Source organism: Mytilus edulis, chromosome 7 (genome assembly GCF_963676685.1).
Source record: "Mytilus edulis chromosome 7, xbMytEdul2.2, whole genome shotgun sequence".
NCBI classification, from domain to species: Eukaryota; Metazoa; Mollusca; class Bivalvia; order Mytilida; family Mytilidae; genus Mytilus; species Mytilus edulis.
In genome coordinates this window covers 70,285,929-70,307,480 of record NC_092350.1, presented here as the reverse complement: position 1 = coordinate 70,307,480, position 21,552 = coordinate 70,285,929, and the positions used below count along the sequence as shown (strand labels likewise).

At 30.7% G+C, this 21,552-nt stretch overlaps 1 protein-coding gene across 1 annotated transcript; it reads right to left on the bottom strand.

Annotated features, from left to right (window-relative positions):
• Positions 1-518: 518 nt before the first annotated feature.
• Positions 519-20,360, bottom strand: LOC139482115 (glucoside xylosyltransferase 1-like). Its single transcript, XM_071265787.1, has 9 exons — positions 20,299-20,360; positions 16,387-16,606; positions 14,962-15,127; positions 13,328-13,459; positions 11,447-11,639; positions 7,319-7,468; positions 4,611-4,783; positions 1,449-2,977; positions 519-1,145 (listed from the first exon to the last, which is right to left on the bottom strand). Exons 2-8 carry the CDS (start codon positions 16,593-16,595, stop codon positions 2,822-2,824), a joined length of 1,179 nt encoding a protein of 392 aa, XP_071121888.1. The 5' UTR covers positions 16,596-16,606; positions 20,299-20,360; the 3' UTR covers positions 519-1,145; positions 1,449-2,821.
• Positions 20,361-21,552: the final 1,192 nt, after the last annotated feature.

The following is a 21,552-nucleotide window of genomic DNA, read 5'->3' as shown; positions in this document are numbered from 1 at the left end:
ATTTTGTAAATTACTCTTTATACATTTTTATAAACTACTCTTTCAACATTTTTGTCAACTCATTTTGGTAAAATACTCTATAAATATTTTTGCATTTATTTTCTGAAACATCAATTGGAGTGTATTTCATAAAAAAACCAAAATATTATTTAACAAACTCTCTGTCTTTAAATTATAAAAATAAGGGAACAACAATGATAATAATAAAAATAAAATTAACAACTTTTATCTATAAGATGTTGATTTTAAATGTATAAAAGTTGTTAAAGGGTCAAATTAAGCAGAAAATCCTATAAATCTCAAAAAAGACACAAATGATTCTTAAATAAAATCTATATACATGGTTCACCAATATCTAGGCTAATAAAACAAAGTACAAAAATAAATTTATGCTCTCCCTATGAAAACATATTATCTATACAATTATTAATGTGTTCATGAATTTCCTTGCAAGTCGTTAATTTGATCTTTATCTTTTATATTTTGTTTTTGTTTTTGATTTTTTTTGCTTTTGAAAAGCTAAATTTCTAAATTATTACATACTTGCAAGAAAATTAATTTCACCAAATAAGTTTTCTAGGCAGTAATAATAAATGTGCACTTCAAAATCATGTTTTCCCTCCTTAACAGTTCTAATCTAGAAAAATTAATTAATTAAGGTACAACAATTGTGAATCAATAAAGAAAAGACATATCAATTAATTACGGTACAACAATTGTGAATCAATAAAGAAAAGACATATCAATTAATTACGGTACAACAATTGTGAATCAATAAAGAAAAGACATATCAATTAATTACGGTACAACATTTGTGAATCAATAAAGAAAAGACATATCACAACCAATATTTTCATTTCAACAGGCTCAAGTTTTAAAAAAAATTATTAAAATGTTTACATCATAATTTTTTATGATATGATTGACCCCCATCAATGCCCTCAAATATATGTATGACATAGCCAGAAGAAGATTGATGTATTATATCATTCAGATATGAACTGTAACTACAGCAAAAATGCTGCATAAATATGTTAGGGACCATGGTATAATATTGGCACACAGATAAATGGACATAAAAACATTTATTTATTTTTTCCAATAAAACATGAATGGAATTTATAAGAAAAATATTTAAGGAATGACTGTAATATTTTTTCTGTCTATGAAGAAATAACATAAAAAATTTGGTGCACACTGAATAACGCGCGTAGCGGGTTATTTACAGTGTGCACCACATTTTTTATGTTATTTCGAATAGACAGAAAAAATATTACAGTCATTTCTTATAATTTAATTCTAAATTCCATTTTAAACCGTAGAAAACCATGAAAAAACGTTGATGACATCATGGTCACATGACTAAATTATGTCTATGGGCTCATAACAAAATAACATCAGCCAATCAGAAGACGCGTTACATCCAAAATTAAATTATTCAACAATACAACAGCCCACACCAAGCACCAAAACCCATAATTGATAGCATATAAATAAAGGATTTTAAAAACTAGAAAATTAAAGTGCCAGGTCTGTGCCCTTGTTTTTGAAATGTAATCAATTGATAATTTGAAAGAATATAATTCTATCTATTTTTTTCATATATTTAACATTGGCACCTATTTCTTAACCAAAAAAAAACATGATTTTTTTAAATTTTCAAATGTGTTTTTTTTTTCACCTATATGTAATTAAATTTTGAAAAATTTTGAAAAGAAAAGAAGGGTTTGGCGGCCAAAATTTTTATTGACATACATGGATAAATCTATAGGATTCCAAATACCTGATATTATGTCAAAAGCCTTAGTAGCAAATATCCTCAATCACGGAAAAGTGTAATCAACAAACACAAATGTATCCATAGCTTTTAAGACATATATAAATGAACAAAAAAAAAATCAGCTGCCATTAATTTTACCTGCGGTCCCAATAGGAACCTCTTATATAAAATTTGAACACAAACATTTGGAATGAAAAAAAGAAGCTCCCCTATCTAAGTTACCAATTTCTCTTCATTGTACAAATTATTTTCAAAACAGTTTAGACTAAAGTGACAAAAATAATGCAAGTGATGTTTTGTGATTCTGTCAATTTTGAAAATTTGCAGGGCACTGTGCGTTCATTTATTTATTCATGTGGATATCAATTTTCATGGATTGTGGAAAAACTTGCATTTTCATTGATATTCGTTAAATATTTGGTAGTGTCTACATAAATTCCTTTAGACACTTTGTAATTCCTTGAATTTCCTGAACGCATGAATAAAAAAAAAGTGGTATCCAGCAAATACTAATATGAATCACAGTACATAGATAAAAAAAATAAGTAGATTATAATAGCCAATGAGACAGCTATCCACCTCAGTTCAAATGAAGTGGATGTGGACATCATTACTATAAAACAATTGGTCAGTATACATGGTATATACACTACAATCAAGGTGGATTTTGTTATTCTCAACCTACCCCTGCAAAATAAATGGAATGGCACGTTTGGATAATACACAATAATATAATAGCTCAACAGATTTCTTTCTTCCATCACTAACACCTCTGTGCATTTTGTATAAAGTAATGGTCACATCTGTCTACACGGAATGGCACATTACAATAATAGGACATTTTGTATTAGCTCAACAAGTTTTTTTCTACCATCACAAACTCCGTGCGTTGTATAAATGGCACATAACAATAATAGTACGTTTTATATTAGCTCAACAAGTTTTTCTCTAACAACACAAACTCCTCTATGTGTTTTGTATAAACTAATGATCACATCTGTCTACACGGAATGGCACATAACAATAATAGTACGTTTTATATTAGCTCAACAAGTTTTTCTCTACCATCACAAACTCCTCTATGTGCTTTGTATAAACTAATGGTCCAATTTGTCCACATGGTGTATTTGATGTTTTTGATAAAAGTTTCTTCAAATTTTTCAGTAAATCCTCATCTATGCTTGATGAAAAGTTGTGCTAAAACAAAAAAAAATCTTTAATTCATTGAGTCTTTATTAAATGAACTAGAGGCTCTAAAGAGCCTTCGTTGTTCATCTAAGTCTATGCCCATTCTCAATAATAGAAAATCTACAACATTGTAGACATGAATATAATTCCTATCGAAACTCTATTTTACATGTTTTTTAGACACAATATTAGACAACAATGAAAAAACAGGTAGAAATTGTCATCAAAGGGCATTTATTTATAAGGGCATACATAGACAATTTCCCCAATGTTCACTTAATTGTAGATTTTGTTTTGCTGATTAATTTTGTAATCTAATGTTTTTATTTACCTATTGTATTGTTTACCAAAACAGACAACAATGAAAAAACTGGTAAAATTCTTCATAAAAGGGCAACAAGTTCAATAAAGAGTACACTAAGTCTTGCTATTTCACGAGGATCTATTAATACATTTTTTTTAAACTAGATACGCAAGTGATGATTTTGGCTAAATTATGTTTGTTCCAGGGGTTTGACAACTCCCCCCCCCACATTTTAATTTGACAACAAATGCTTTTTTTAGAACAAATGGTTTGACCACCTCACCCCTATACAACATGATTTGCATGTGTTCGATGAAACCCCCCCTTTTCAAACTGACTGGATCTGCGTATTTATCTCAATATAAAGTGTTTAAATGTTGTGATCATTTCAAGGTTGCATGAGAAATCGGGTGTAAACACCGTGTATCATCGTACAGCGGATATAGGTACTAACCAAGCCGGTGTGAGCGATTTTGATCTTACACGGTAACCAAAATCTTAGTTTTGTTCACATAATATCAATGTGTACTTCAATCTAAACATAATTGCTGTTTTAAGAAATGATTTGGTCGTATGTTGATGATTAGAGATGTCTTATTATTTTCCCAAAACAAGAGGGATTACTAAAACATTGTAAAAGCATGTTCAAATACTGGTCAAAGAAGTTGGCCCTCGTCTCATCCGATATAATTCTATATGTATTGCAACTCTTTTTCTGTTAGAAGGTCAATGTGTGTGTGTAAGAAGTATAGCTGTTTCAATAATTGGCATTGAAATCTTTCATTCATATGTTATTTTTCGATATTTTATCACTAAAGAAACGCTGTGTACAGTGTTTAGCTGACCACATAAATCCTTATGTATGGTGCATAGTAAAGTTGTTGTACACCGTACACAAAAACTTTATTTTCTTACTCGTTCATTAACCAAAAAGTTTCAAGGAATGAGTAATCACAGGTAGGTTTATGATTGGTAACTATTACTTTTGCCCTGTAGTAGGTTTCTTTCAGATAAAACATGTAAATACCTCAACAACTGTATCGAAATTGAAAGTTGGTGTTCACATTCACAACTATTTGCGCATGTACAAGTTAATTGTTCTTATTAGAATATCAAAGTTGTTTTATGAATAGGAAAAAATCAATGGGAAAATTATTTGGGAACAGGAATGTTAAATGTTGAGAAATGTACATTGAATATTGATAAAGCAAAACAAAGATTTTCATTACCGTGTAAGGTCAAAATCGATCATGCTCGCTTGGTTAGTACCTATATCCGGTGTACTGATGATACATGGTGGTAAAAATAATGCTAAAACATAAAAGCTAAGGTAGATACCTCTTTAAATGCTGTGTAAACTGCTTTGAAGGCTGGTTGTTTATCGTTCTGCATGACACGTCTATTGCCGTGTAAAACTGACACACCGTTTAAATCTATGTCTTTACATACACTCATATACATACAATGATCTGGACGGTAATTCCATTCGCATGGATAAAGATATAACTTATCTGTGAAAGAAAATAAACAAAATGTAATAATTTATCTACAGTAAAATACAGTAAAAAAGGGATGAAAGATACCAAAGGGACAGTCAAACTCATAAATCTAAAACAAACTGACAACGCCATGGCTAAAAATGAAAAAAGACAAACAAACAACAGCACACATGACACAACATAGAAAACTAAAGAATAAACAACACGAACCCCACCAAAAAACTAGGGGTGATCTCAGGTGCTCCGGAAGGGTAAGCAGATCCTGCTCCACATGTGGCACCCGTCGTGTTGCTTATGTGATAACAAATCCGGTAAATAGTCTAATTCGGTAATTGATGTGTGGATTATTTTTGCAATTGGTGAGCATTACATATTTGAGAGATTGTGTTAATCATGTTAAATAATCATGTTTACTATATTAATCATGTTTATCATGTTAATCATGTTTATCATAGTAATCATGTTAATCATTGAAATTTCAGTAAATGATGCATACAAATAATTGGAATATTTGTCATTTTTTGAGGGGTATATTTGGCACCAAAGATACAATGCCAATATCAAATGCAACAAAAAGAAGAATGTGTCCCTAATACATAGATACCTCATCCGCACTATCATTTTCTATGTTCAGTGGACTGTGAAAATGGAATAAAAACTATACTTTGGCATTAAAGTTAGAAAGATCATATCATAGGGAACATGTGTACTAAGATTGTATCTCAACTTCATCAAAAGCTACCTTGACCAAAAACTTTAACCTAAAGCAAGACAGACAGACAGACAGACGAACAGACAGACAGAGGAACAAAAGGTTGAATGACTGGAAACGCAGACCAGAAAACATAATGCCCTTGAATGGGGCATAAATATGTAAGAATAACCATTATACTTATTTTTTTTTATTCGAAAGTGTCAACTACTGTACTGGGCATCATTTTTGACATTTATTGTATTTCATTTTAATAAATTGTCTACTTGAGCAAAATTATAGCTTTTAGCAACTAAACTTCCTTAGAAGGTTATTGATGTTTTATTTATTAAGTAGAATTGAGAATAGAAACTTGGAATGTGTCAAAATGACAATAACCTGACCTGAAAGTTTCATGAGGTGAAATCAATGTCAACTTCATTGGATTTTTATAAGTGGTGATTTCACCACTTCCTGATTCTTAGGCAGATAATTTCAATTACTTTCAACACAATATAAGAGGAGTTCAACTGACAGACTGATAAAGAGTACTCTTAAAGCATGTGTTCAATTTCATTTTAACTTTTGTGTGCACAAAAATCTGTTCATTTAGTTGTTATTGTTTCTATAAAATAATCTGGATGAACGAATAACTGATCTTTGAAAAAGATAACCAAATGACAGATTTATAGAAACAATAAACATATAATGTGTCCATATTGATTTTAATATAGAAATGTCACAAAATTCATTAGTACGCATATATAATATTAATGACAGGCATTGACAGGGATGATATTTCAACACACACCCATTATCTGTGGAATAATAAAAATATTTTTAAATTTATTTAAATGCTACCAGTACACATAAGTTGTCAATCAAGCTCTACCAAGGGGGTTTCATTGGGTTATTCTCATCCTGAATCCTGCTTACACAATGTACGTAAGCAATTATGTTTTTTTTTGTAATTTCCCTTGTCTTGCTATACATGCTATACTTCATTTCTGGTTTACACGGCACAATAATTTGACTATCACATGTCACATTTACAAAAAATCAGCAATCCCATGTCATGCTTAAACACAAATGAAACCCTCTACCAAGTAACCAAAGCTTGGAAGGCACCTCTGAATTTTTGGGACAGGGGTCTGCAGCTTAGAGATTCACCCTTTTCATATATTTTGAATAACACAAATGTTTGCTACTCTGTTTAAAAATAACAGGCTTTTTACAAGACTGTTATGAATTGATAGTAAATAAATAAGGAAAAAATAAAAGCAGAAAAAATAGAAGGTCAGTGTGCTTGTTTTCCAGATATAAGCCATAGAAAATTTGGCGGGAAATATTTCTCTCTAGATTTTTCATACATTTAACATTGACACCTTTTTTGGTTCAAAAACTATGAAAAAATAATAGGATTTTATGAGATTTTGAAATATGGCTTTTTGAACTTTATGTAACAAAATTATGAATAGAAAAGTAGGGGTTAATGGGCAAAGTTTTGAATGGCAATACATGGATAAAACTACAGAATTCTGAAAATCTGGCAAAAATTCAAAAAGTAGAGGAGCAAACATCCTTAACTCTATCATATTTTTTTCACAATAAAAAATACCTAAATCTATCATGCTTACGTTATTTCATGGAGAGATAAATAGATTTGACAACTATTTGACACTTTTATAATTAAGACTGTAGATTTTAATATATAGATAGATATTGTAGATTAATTCATTTTCATGATTTAACATTTTTGGGGAGATTGAGAAGAAATTGAATTTTTCCCAATTATTTAATATCGCCCCTTTATATAATAATTTTAAATAGATCCTCGGTACATTTGTTACACTTACCTGGATTAAAATGAAAATAAATATTGATGAGATCCTGATCTCCCCATGTTATTTTTAGTTTGTATTCTTTATAATACTTCATCAACGAGTCTAACCATGTAGATTGCCTAATTCTAGTTAGATTCATAAGCATCACTCCAGAATTGACACCTAGAAAGAAAAAAACGCTACATAATGCATTGACAGCTGATAAGAGTCCAGTGGCTAATATTACATTTATAGAAGATTATACAGTTACCAATATAACATTCATATTCAGGTTGTCCAGTGGCTAATATTACATATATTAAAGTTGTCCATTTATATTGTCCAGTGGCTATCGTAATATTCGTATTTAAGTTTTCCAGTGGCTATTATAACATTCATATTCAGGTTGTCCAGTGGGTAATATTACATATATTAAAGTTGTCCATTTATATTGTCAAGTGGCTATCGTAAAATTCATATTTAAGTTTTCCAGTGGCTATTATTACATTCATATTTAGATTGTTCAGTGGCTATAATAAAATTCATATTTATGTTAAAAAATAATTATGTTAAGAGGGTCTCATTGGGGTCTAAGCATGACGCAAGATTGTCGATTTTTTGTAAGCATGACACGTGAAAGTCAAATTATTGTGTCGTGAAAACGGGAAATGAGGTCTAGCGGGACCCGGGAAATGACAAAAAAATTGCTTACGTATATAGTCTAAGCGTGAATCTGACAAAACAATAAGCGGGATCCAGGATCGGAACCCCCCAAAGAGACCCCCTGTTAACTATATTGTATGTATAAAGATACAGTCGATTTGTTAATTTTTCAGGAAAGAGGTCAAATTTGATTATCAGGGACAAATTGCCTTTTCATGGATGTTTAATTTTTTCATTTTGTCAAAGTCTGAAAGCAAGCCTATTAAATATTTTTCTTTAGCAAACATTCCTATTCATGGTTCACCTTTACCAAAATGGAATCCAACAAATACTTGTGAATCGTTAAAACTGTAAACTGTTACTGTGGATTCATTTATTTTCGTGGGTACCAATTTTCGTGGATTAAGAAAAACTTGCATATTCGTGGATATTTTATTTCGTGGTTTTGCTGAAGTCTGCATACAAACCTGTAGAAAAATTATCATTCGTTGAATATTTAATTTCGTGGTTTGACTGTGCCCACGAAAATTGGTATCCAACGAATAATAATGAATCCACAGTAACTCAAAACAGTCTGAAGGTACATATGTCAAACTAACCCAAACTGGTCAAACATAAAATTTAAAGACATTTATTTGATCCAGTAAGATGGAAACATTGACCTAGATGTACAAGCATATCAATATCAGTAGATAATGAGCAATTGTTGAAATCATCCATCCATTAGTTAATAAAATTTACAAGCTCGTTCATGAGTTGGTTAAAACTATGGAATATCTGTTTCACAGATGATAGATATTTTCCGATTGTCATAAATTCAATCATGTCCCCAGTTCCCCTAATATGACCTACATGAAGACTAATTGAGTTTGTACTTTTATGAGCAACATGACAGGTGCCAAATGTGGAGCAGGATCTGCTTACCTTTCCAGAACCTGAGGTCACACCCTATTTATTTTAGGGATTTGTGTTGCTTAGTTTTTAAGTTTTTTATGTTCATGTTGAATATACTGTTGTTTGTCTGTTTGTCTATTTCTTTTTAGCCACAGCATTGTCTGTTTATTTTCGACTTGTTGAAATAAAGAAATTTGGTTAACATAAAGTGAACAACCTTTTTACAATAGTTAAATTGCAATGTTAAACATTGAAAAAGGTTGTCCTCATGAAAAAATCAAAGAGCTGAATAGCTCTGAGGGGAAAGACGGCCCTTGTTTCTATTTCTTTTTTTTTTTTTTGGGGGGGGGGGGGGGGGGGTATCTTTTGATAGTCTTCATATAAAGAATGGAAAAAAAAGAACAACTAGAACATGTGGAAGGTTGACACTATTGGAATCAATTGTTGTTTAATGTAATTTCGTTTCTTTAGTTTAGGATTCAATTTAGACCAATGGAAGAGATCTGCATCTTCTAAATCTAAACATTCAATTAAAGTTGATAGTTAATTATCTAAAATTCAACTAGTTGAATTCTGTCATTTAACAACAACTACAATTATTTTTGAAATCTTAATAGTGTACAACTGAACTGCAGGCCAGGGCCATTTTCCACTTTTTGTGACAGTACTCTTAAGATTTTTAATTTTTTTCTTAATTAATTAAGAAAGTTAGGACTGAAAAATCTATTCAGTTTTAAATTTCCATTGATAAAGTTCCCAGTTACATCTCTCATCACAGGGATACAGGTACTAATAAAAATAACAATATGATTGGTGTTAACTGTGTGAAGCTTGTTTCCAAATCCTACATTTTGAAATATTTGTAAAATTTCATGAATACATAGGTTTAAACTACAAAATGCAACATTTGTAATTTTTTTTGTTACTATTACAATGATTTTGTTGGTACACAAAATTTAGTTTAATGGAAGACTACTTATCATATACTAAATGTCACATTTTAAGTGTTTATTTTAGTGGATAATTAGCTCATAAATTGAGGTGCTCCTGAATTGGAGGAAGATTCTCAAAACAGAGTTTTACAGAAAAAATGGAAAAGATCGTTTCTCTCCCCAATCTCATGTAGGCCCTCGGACTTTTGGTTACTTTGAAAGTTGTTGACCTACAAATTAAAGGATTGCATGTTGATGTTTGAATCATCTACAGCAACCATCATTATGTTTAAATTTAACAAATACTATTTTTTAATAAGTGCACAATCTTTGAGAATGATTTAAATAACCAGTGGAGGATATCCCTGCTTATGCGTAGTGTGGCATTCCAACAATGACGTCACTATAAAATATAATGTAGGTTGGATATATTTAGAATATCTCGTCATACTGACTTTTCCGGATTGTAAAAGAAACGTAAATAGTGTAAAGGAGAGCTCAATATACGATAATTTCGAGAGAAACAGAAGGGAAATGTGTAAAAAAGTGTTTAAAGTCAATTTATTCATTTGTGTCTCCCCATCTCATCATTCTCAGTAAGATTTGTTGGGGGGTTTTCCACACTATAAAAACAAAATGAATGATGTGAGGGAATGTCACTCTGGTCAACCCCATTGGGGATTGACGGCTTGAAGCCGTCTTCCCCAAAAAATTACTGTTCATACAGAAATTATTGCATGCATCTATTAAAATTGCGTTTTGAAAAATTTACAAAAATGTGAGTTTAACTATTTTAAATTGGAAAAGCTACATTCAGGTATATGGATTTGATATCAGAATGCAAGTTCCTATTATTGCCATACTCAAAAAGTCACATATTTGCATTAACTAAAATCTTACCATTATTTCTGAATTTACAGTAACAAATAATGTGCTGTCATAAGAAAAAACTAAATCATCAAATTAATGACTTCTTCTTAGGGTGTTCAACATAACTTGAGGATACCAAATATTACTTGTTTTTTATTTGTTAAAAGATCTTTGGAAAGAGACATTACTTGTTGCAATTTCCTTTTATTTTATAGGATAAATGAAATACAAGTACTTACAGACGGACTAGGGGAAATAACCCATACAAATTTATTTTTGTTGATTTATTGTTGTGCTCTATGATGAGTTAAGCGATTTCTAATTGAATTTTACAGATGTCATGCTGCTTATGCAGTTACACCACTGTCCCAAGATAAGACGAAAATAGCATTAAAAAATATGTCAAACCCAGCAACATCCTGAATGTGCCTCTCACAAGTGTAATTTAGTGGTTTTCTTTGGATGCTGTGTGGGAAATTTTTCATCAATTATGGCTGTCGGTTTCCTTGATTGAATAAATGTCCATTTAATCAGTGTTGGGATTTTATAGCTAACTACATGATTAAGGGTTTTGCTCATTGTTGAAGGTTGATCAGTGATTTATGGTAATTTACATCCATATCATTTTGTCTCTTTTTGGATAGTTGTTTGCCACTTCTGCTTTTATTTTCCAACACAAATGAAACGGAGCTGGAAACTCTTGTTTGTACTATAACTACTAAAGCTACTGAAACTACCAAAACTATTATTGAAAGTACTACTTAAACTATTAAAAGTAGTAGAATTACTATAAATACTATACCTAGTTCTCCATAGTAAGGATGTCTAGCAAATCTATTGTACCAGCCAGCAGCTTTATCTTCGTGTTCAGGAGCAAGGGCAGCTAACTGTGTACTGTTAAATTTACCGAAAAACATCCAAATCTCGTCCAGAGGTCGTAAAAATAATATATCTGTGTCAACATACAACAAACTATCCACGTCTGGTAACAATGACTAAAAGTAAAATGATTTAAACTTACAATATAAAAAAGAAGATGTGGTATGATTGCCAATGAGACAACTATCCACAAAAGACCAAAATAACACAGACATTAACAACTATAGGTCACTGTACGGCCTTCAACAATGAGCAAAGCTCATACCGCATAGTGAGCTATAAAAAGTTCATGCTAGCTTGTAATCTTTACTCATTTGTGTGAGGTCCAATAAAGATAAATTGATAAAACAAAAGATATCGGATGTCCTGCGATTTTAGATAGTTTAGGTGTATTACCACCAAATCATGGCACATCACATTCGGTTGTATACGAAAGTAGGTCGAAAAATAAAATCCCTTGAATTTGACAGTTGTAGGTAATTAATCCTACATTTTATTGCAGTAAAACATTTCTGTGTCATAAACATATGTCTTGGGTATTTCAAAACACCACTATTTTTTATTTGGGATTTCTATAGAATATTTTGTAATCTTGAGGTTACATGGTGACTAAACCTTGTACACAGATAAAATAAGGGGAGAAATGTGATTAGTTAACTTCCAATGATGGTTATTCTCTTATATGCAATGAAATGTTATGTGAAATTTTTTCTATAGTACTGGACATGATAAAACTTTACTCAGGCCAAGTATTTTTTTATTTGAAACAAAGATAAATTCTGCAAATTTTTTGAAAAGTGCAAATTTAACAAAGACTAATAGGGGAAAATCAATGGTGGTATTACACCTATAAACAGAGGGGTCAAGCTAGATTTGTTGCCATCACTATGCTAGTTTTAACAATAATTTAACATATATGCCATGCAGAATTGAAACTTAGAAGGTTAAAATATATCTATGAAAATGGTTCTAATGATCTTAAAGAAATCTTCCTGAAGGTAAATTAACAGTATCCCACCATCTAGGATTGTAAAATATCAATCAGAAAAAAGGTCTAGTTCTTTGCTTAAATCTGCAAATTTGAGACAAATTGGTAGTTGTAGCTACAAGACAGTACAATGTGTCACGTAATTCTGAAAAAAGGGCAAATGAACATCTCATGTTTCAATGTTAAGGGGGCTCCTGGGTATAAAGCAATTTTTTTTTCTAATATAGGATTTCGCTATATTTTTTTATAAATGAACTTTATCATATACTTAAAAGAAAAATGAAATAAAAAAAATGGTGTCACTGTTCATTTAAGCTCACAATCTGCCTCCGGAAGAAGCATACATTTTTGTTAATGTCCTTTTTTTCTGTTGAACTAATAGGAGAAATAGAGGTAATATCGAAATAAAAATATAACCTAATAACAGAAATCGCTTAAATTTTACAATTATTTAGTTTATGTACAGGTTATATGAAAACAATAATAAAAAATATAGGTCACCGATGAGTTAAAAAAGATATTTCAAATTCAATGCCAAAAAATGGCATTTTGCACCAAAGGGAGATAATTTGGAGGTTTTTCAATGATATAAACATTTTAAAAGTGATCTGGGGCCAAACCGAATCGATTTTTTGGGTTGATTTTTTTACCATATCATAAAGCAATAACTAATAGTGTAATAAATAAAATTTGTAATGAAAAAATAAAGATTCAATTTTTGCTGAAATATTTGTACCCACAAGCCACCTTAACTACTTTACTCTTCTGTGATAAATTTAATTGTTGCATTGTTTATTACCTTTATTTAATACTTACAGGTATAAAAAGTCTTTGTGATGCACATGGTTTAAATAGTTTCTTCCATTCTTGTGTGTTGTCAGTTGGGAATGTTATATTGTACAAATAATACAGAAATTTAAGTTTATATTCCGCTGGCCAATAATCCAACTGAAAGAAAACAATAGCATATTTGAGTGTGTACACTTGTTTTAGAGCAGTTTTAAAATGTTTAGGGAAAAGATGATGGTTTTTGACTTGCAGTTCATTTTGCTCAGTATTTATTTTTCTATGTTGTATTTTGTGTACTGTTTTTTATCTGCTGGTCTTTTTTCTACTTAAGGTGGTACCCAACACTTTCACTAAAATTAATTTGGCTCGTTTAATTTTCATAAAATTTTGCCAAAGTATTAACTTTGACCCTTAAACAAAAATATAAAAAATTCAAAAAGTTTGAACAAACCGTTTTGTCAGAAAAATTACACTGGTTATATTGCAGTTTGACAAACACCAATTTTGATCATTGAGAAGCTTAATATTCCTTTTACAACACAACGTAATTAAAACGTTTGACTGACTTCACAGAATTATCTCCCTGTAGTGTTAGGTACCACCTTAAGCCATATGGCTGTCAGTTTAATTTTAACTGATGAGTTTGACTGTCTCTTTGGTATCTTTTGCCTCTCTTTTACTTAGAACCCCTATTATTAATAATATATTCCTAAGCATGAGTTTGATTGACCTCAATTTTGTGGGATTTGCGCTAATGATTGGAAAATAATTAATTTATCTGTGATAAATAAAAAAATGTTTTCTGTTTATGACAGTAAAAATTATGAACAAAGGGCAATCCCATATAAACTCAGAAGTTTACTCTGTACTTGAAACAAAAAATCTTTGTTTGAAATAGCAAATCTTGTATTATGATTTCTGAATTTTGCACACAATAATCAAATAAGTACATTAGAAAGTTTTATGACTTCAGCCTCAAATCTTTCATTTGTACTCTTTAACAAGATATATTATAAATAGTACATCAAATGCTATAATTCTGAAAATATTGTGTGCATTTATAATAGCGATTTTGTCATTTTCGACTTAAATGTGATTTTAATTTTTACGATTTTGAGAAAAATCCTGTTTAATTCATATAAAATACTTCAAAATGCGAGTTTAAATTATTGCGTTTTCAACTCTGCCCATTTTTCGCAATAATAAAAAGCTCACAATAATTTCTGAATTTACAATACTCTTTCTCTAATTTTTGTGCTATTTTCACATTTCCTGACCGGTGTGAGAAAAATATTTCTCCTCACTAGTGAAAAATCTGTTCTCGGCAAATGATTAGTCGAAATATGATTATGACGTCAATATGTTTTGTTTTCTTCTGAATTTTCCTATTGTGGCGTCATGAAAAAAGGCGACCATGCCTGATAACCTCCCATATAAAGAACACAAGTTTCTGAAAATCTTTGAAAACATCAGAGATCTCATCAGAGAAACAGATTCCAACACTATAACTCGTGTATTACGACATTTTTCCACTCTCGACAGTCATTCTAATTATCTCAAAAGCTCGGCAAGCCTCGCGCTTTAAATAATAAAATTTAACTGTCTCGAGTGGAGAAATATCGTAATACACTTGTTAAAGTGTAGGAATCTATATTTCTTACCTTTTGTTTAAACATAGGATGAAGTTCATGTTCAGCATATATATGAAAGACAAGTGGTTCCGAAGTGAACAACACGGCTGATTTTAACAAAACAATAGTTTCCTCTCCTCTATCCCCACATGCCACCACAGACAAGTGTATACCATTCTTCCAATGACTGGAATGTCTGAAAAAGAGTAAAGAATAAGGATATTTGCTTTTATATTTAAACAGTCATTACAGTATGCCATGGTTAAAAACAAGTTTTTTTTATAATTTACTAGAGGGTAGTAATGGGGGATACCTTCAATGATGACAAATAACAGTAAAAAAATCATGCCCAATGGCATAGTTACTTTTTGCGCATTATTTCAATATGACAATAATCATGATAATTTTTGTTAATGATTTTGATGAAATCACATTAAATTCTTTTAATAAATTAAAATTAACAAAATATATAATCATTTGAGACCTCTGATGAATCACATCAAGGGTATTTAAATTTTTGAAGATTCCCAATAAAATTCTAACCAATTTGATGCTAACAGTAGCTTAAAATTACCGTTTGACATCTGGAGGTAAAGGGCATTTATAAAACTTTTATCATGTGATTTATCATATTTGGGACAATATTTTTAGTTGTTTTATACTTCAAAATATTGCAAATTCATAAATTAATGTGTGTGTTTATCATTCTGTATATTGCCCAATAGACACAAAAGCTAGATACATTATTCATGTTATCATGTTTTCATGAAATGCTCACAAATAATGTTAACGAAATTTGAAATTCAATTTCTTTATTTGTGAAACTCATCACACCGTTTTTGCACTTATAAAAGCATAGCAAAAGAGAAATGAAAGATACAAGAGGGTCATTCAAACTTATAAGTTGAAAATAAGCACAATGGCTAAGAGAGAAAAAGACCAAAAGATAAACAATAATACACAAAACACAACATAGAAAACTAAAGACTGAGCAACACCAACCCTACCAAAACTGGGGGTGATTTCATGTGCTCTGGAAGGGTAAGCAGACCTCGCTCCACACTCATTAGTTACTGAATCAGAATTTACAGCATGAACTGATAATAATGGTACATTTTTGTACACTGCATTTTACTTTCCTACAGAGTACAAAGTAAGATTGATCAGGAATATTACATCATGACCACAGTACATTTTTGTAAGTTAAAAAAAGTTTCATAAAATTGGTGAACTTGCAAGATTTTCTTCTCCATGTTAAGTATCTTGTTACTTTTTTTGAAGAAAACTTATTTTTAAAGGCAGTGAAAAAAAATATTTGTATTTTATAAAAGAAAAAAGGACGGCTGTATCAACACAAAATAAGATTTAAAATATCTTTCCAAAAAAGAAATTTTTAAAATTGCTACACAAGTTTTAACATTATAAAACTAATTTTCTAATCTATGTTTGCTTTACATTGGTCTACCAGTATCTTTTTCATCTGGTTCCCCTAGTTGATCATTATGGCCATCCAGTTTTTCAGGTTCATGATTTAGGTCAATATCTTCTTCCTCCTTCTGTAAACTAATATTTTCATCTTGAGTGACATCATGGACATAGTATAGATACACAGCAATCAAAACTACCACTGTCACCCCAAACTTAAACATCATTTTCTTTCTCATTTGTTCATCATCTGAAAAATAAAGAGGTAGCCATGAACAAATAGGTGGTAGATTTTCATTATTAAATAAAAGTATTCTTACTTTCTCTCTCATTCATATTTTTCTTTAGAAGACAAAGCATTGTCTTTCAATGTTGTCAGTATTTGATTTAGACCTCCTTATAAATACACGTGGGTCTTGAAGTTAACCAATTTTGATCACTTATCGACTTGTTGGAGTCGATATTTGCAACTTTTTGATTCTGGTCAATTATTTCTTGCTTAACAATATTTGACTTATTAAAGTTGTATTTTGTCTTGCATTAAAGGGAGACAAATCCTAAAACTTACAAATTTAGACCTCTATGAGTCAAAAGCAGATTCAGACTTATTTATGTCTGAGCTCTGACTGAAAATCGGAAACGTTACGGCATTTCCTTGTCTTTTTTAACCATTTTGAAGTCAAAAATTTTTTTAAAAATACAGACAGGCTTCGTCCCCTTTCACAGGTTAAGCCTGCCTCATATCAATCTTCACATAATAGGGTTAACCAAGGATTTGTATAGTTTACTAAACAACATTCATTTTTCAATGGTCAACTAATAAAATACATGATCATATGATATATATTTAGAGTTATTTATATTTATTATAGGTGCCGATTTGACCACATGCCGATTTAACCAAGTGCCGATTCGACTTTTTCTATAGGTGTCGATTTGACTTGTAGTTGTACCCTTTTGCAGTTGGCACTGACTACGGTTACATTGAAATGTAATAATAATAAAAATATTATTGTTACATTGGAGACTAATTGCCGGAATGCAAAGTTGGGTAAGGAACCGATTAATTACGAATGTAACAATAATTATTGAGGCTACGGTTACATTGCGTTATTGTTACATAAAAAAACAGCAATGTACGCTAGATTTATTAAACTTAAATCTTCTATAGTTTTATTTCTTAATTCTTTTATATGTACTAAATAATACTTGTAATAAGGCCAACTAAAATTAATTAGTAGATTTTCATCCAAATTTTTGAAAATAATGGGTCGGGTGGGAGGATTTTATTTTTTAAATTTTATTTCATATGAAACCCTTTTGTGACGAGTTCTTCATATATGCAAGTGTAATAATAAGCTTATATCATGTATACACAAGTATGAGGAATCTTACATAATATTTCAAATCCTTAAATAAATATATCTAATTGCGGCTTTAAAAATTTAACAACAAAAACGTGTGAGAAATACTCTCTTCAGTTAGACTACCTACACAAAATTATTTGGGTTTCTAAACAATGGTTTGTATTACCATTAAATGAAGCAAATGCATTGGTATGCAACACAATTATTATGAGTACAGAATAAAATGAAAACTCAGAGAGTGTTGAAAATAATAGGGTTGGTACTTTTTATGCCAGATGGAAATATAATTATCATGTAAAACATGAACTTAATAATAATAAAAAAAGTTGTTGTTTAATGAGTCTTTTTAAATTTGGGTGTATTTGGACATTTGCTGTTTGTCAACATAAAAAGACAGCCATGGGTAAAATCAAAGAGCTTGCATAAATAAAATGCGCATATGTTAGTCGACTTTTTAAATTCAATAAACGGTCATATATCTAACAAGTTCGTGCTTGTGTTTCAATATCTATAATCCAGTCATGTTTTCTGTATCAATTGTTTCCACGAATCTTGTGCTTTGGGTACCATTTACCATTTAAATTTCCTGAGACAACGTCATTGCATAAATAAAAAAGTCAGCAGTTTTCTAATCACAGAAATTTGTGACATACCGCGATTTGCAGTCTTGGAAACAGCGTTTTTCTCGTAACACCAATATTTCATGTCATTCTCGTTTTCAATCTTTACTCTCGGAAGATGATGTTGTCATCATAGAGCAGCGGAAAGGTCGACTTAATCATTTTGGTTAGATTTACTCGAGGTACAAAACCGAAATTTGAAACAGGAAGCATTGAATGAAACGAGATTTTAACGGTTACCGGTAACGGGAATGAACATAATCCGGAAATCGTAAATTTTATAAAATAAAAAAATTCGGGGCGGGGCAATTTCAGAGGGGCGGGCGGGGATGAAAATCTATCAATTAATTTTAATTGGCCTAATGATAAATAATAAATATTATTATTCAACAAATGGTGTTTACATAATTTTACGTATTAATTTTGGTTTTGATGTTTGTAAAGATACTACTCCAGATTAGGAGTGCCAAAGGCGAAACATATACTAGTCATGAGTTCAATCGTTTCACTTTTAAGTATTTAACTGCATATCGACTCTTAATTTACTGTTCGATTATACTTTGAACAACGGATGAAGAGATTCCTATTATCAGTTTTGTTTAGGGTGAAAAATTTGAAACTTGGGGTGCGTTTGAAACGAAACTGAAACAACATCAAGACACAAATTTCATTCAACTAAAAAAATACTTTTAAGTATTTAACTGCATATCTACTCTTAATTTACTGTTCGATAATACTTTGAACAACGGATGAAGAGATTCCTATTATCAGTTTTGTTTAGGGTGAAAAATTTGAAACTTGGGGTGCGTTTGAAACGAAACTGAAACAACATCAGGACACAAATTTCATTCAACTATAAAAACGCAGTTCTAAATAATTTGATACATCAAAAGCAAAGTTTGCAAACTGTGAACCAAAATACTGGGAACTTCTGTATACATGTATCCAAGGATGACGTAATTTCGTTCATCAAAAATGTGTCGGACTTAAACATGCTTTAACAACCACTTACTGGATATGTAGAAACTGTCATTGTAAATAAAAAAATTAAGAAATTGTATGTAATTATTGTATGTATTGTAAATATAAAATAAATGTCTTCAACTTTTATTATTTAGTAATATGGGGACAAAGTCCCCAATAACAGTAGAAAAATCAATAAAAAAAAAAAATTGGGAAAATTTTCCCGAATTTTTCATTGTACTAATGAACTCAAAATCGTTCAAATTTTTTTTGTTGTGTTTTTTAATTTCTGGATCTGCGCAGAACGCAGAAATTTACTTCCTTTTTCCAGTCTTGTTGTCGTGAGACTTTGATTAGTTTAGTAAAATATAGGAACTCAAGGAACACAATACCAATATTTCATTTTTAATCATTCTTTGTCTTTGATATGAATAAACGTTACCTGATGCATTGCATTATTTTGTTTACATTGAATATGACGTCATAACTTAAATAACGTCACAAGTAAAATCCCTAACAACAGAACCAAAATCGGAAACGTTACGGTATTTCCGTTTCTTTTTTTAACAAATATTTAAGTTACAAAAAAATAATTCATACAGACTTCGTCCCCATTTACAGGAAATGCCTGCCTCATATTAATTACTAGTCCCATCGTACATTGCTGTTTTTCATGTAACAATAACGCAATGTAACCGTAGCCTCACTAATTATTGTTACATTCGTAATTAATCAGGGTTTACCCAACCATACATTCCGGCATTTAGTCTCCAATGTAACAATAATATTTTTATTATTGTTACATTTCCATGTAACCGTAGCCAGTGCCTTTGCAGTTTTGGACTAGCTTACTGGTAAAATTTTAACAGTGTAAATACGTAACAATCTGTAAGTGGGACTGTCCATTTATACTTTACGAGGTAAAATACATAAAAAATATATGAATAGCTTGTTTGAAGTAACACAGGGAAGCTGTTGACAAAATAAATTACCTTAAAATTCAGAAGTAAAAAAAAAAATCAGACGAAAACGTAGACCGGAAGCTGTCGCAATTACACCTCTAATGATAGAGAGCTTCAATTTTTTTCTATGGTGCGCAAGAGTACTATATTCTTTTCTTAACCACCAGCACAAATATGATTTATTTTTATTTAACAATTATTAAAAAGCGGTGTATTGAAATTATATTTTGCAGTCATCTTGGTAGCATCTGGGGTAGCATCAGCACCGTCAGTTGAGGCCTTTAAAGCCTCACTGACAAAGCTGAACTAGATTATCGAATTGGGGAGGGGGGGGGGGGGGGGGTCTGTATGCGCACCTAAGTCATGGCATAATAATCAGCTCGTTGATTGTGGCCATTATCAGGCAGAAGCAGAAGCAGAAGCAGAAGAATTTGACAATTGAAGTTTAAAACCACCGTTGAATAAAAAAATATTCTGTATTCAGATTTTTCCCAATACCTTATTGCTAGGTTTCCAGAAAGGGGGGGGGTATCTTTCCAAGTGCTCCACGAAACCTCTTCCTAAATTATTAACATCTTAAATGTGGTAAAGTGTTATTTTAGGATATATGTATTTTATATATAAGTACTACTGTAGTATTATATTGTTGCATGGTTAAACTATACGGAGTGTATATTTCAGGTTCGCTCAGGTGTGACTTTTATCAGGTGTTTCAATTGTGTTTTATTGGTATTGATTAGTGGTCAATTCTTTGGCGGGAACTTTACATTTCTACATGGTCACTTTGTGTAATGGACACCATTTTCATTGTCTAGTAAATTGTAATATTATATTCTATTTGGAGTTTGGTTTTCCTATTTATAAGGTCAGTTATTCTTCTTATACTAATATATTAATTATCTATCCTTATAATTATATGTATGCATGATTTACGAATGTTATGAATAAATGCATGTTTGAATGATGTGTAGATGTGATATGCAAGTGTAACAATAGAAAACTTAAAAGAACTTTAAATCTCTTTAATAATTGTGCTTTTATGGTTAAAACAGTAAATTATATAAAACAGCTAAATTTCAGTAAATGGATTAAACTATTGAATTTTATGGAATGAATGTTTTATAATAATTTCAGATATTAAATAAAGTCATAAATTGATAAAGATAATAACTATCTTATTTTGATATGCAGATTAGGTTAGTTATGAATTTAATATTTGTACTGCAGGTATATTCCATATTGATGACCCACCATGTCGGCATCAACCTGATGTGATCATACTTT

What these genes read in the sequence shown, in the direction of transcription:
- LOC139482115 (XM_071265787.1), bottom strand. Translation starts at nt 16,595, where the DNA reads ATGAGAAAGAAAATGATGTTTAAGTTTGGGGTGACAGTGGTAGTTTTG. An exon ending in ATCCTATGTTTAAACAAAAG is followed by an intron (nt 13,460 to 14,961) that starts GTAAGAAATATA and finishes GTTTTCTTTCAG; the next exon opens with TTGGATTATTGGCCAGCGGA. An exon ending in TCCTTACTATGGAGAACTAG is followed by an intron (nt 7,469 to 11,446) that starts GTATAGTATTTA and finishes TTTTCTTTCTAG; the next exon opens with GTGTCAATTCTGGAGTGATG.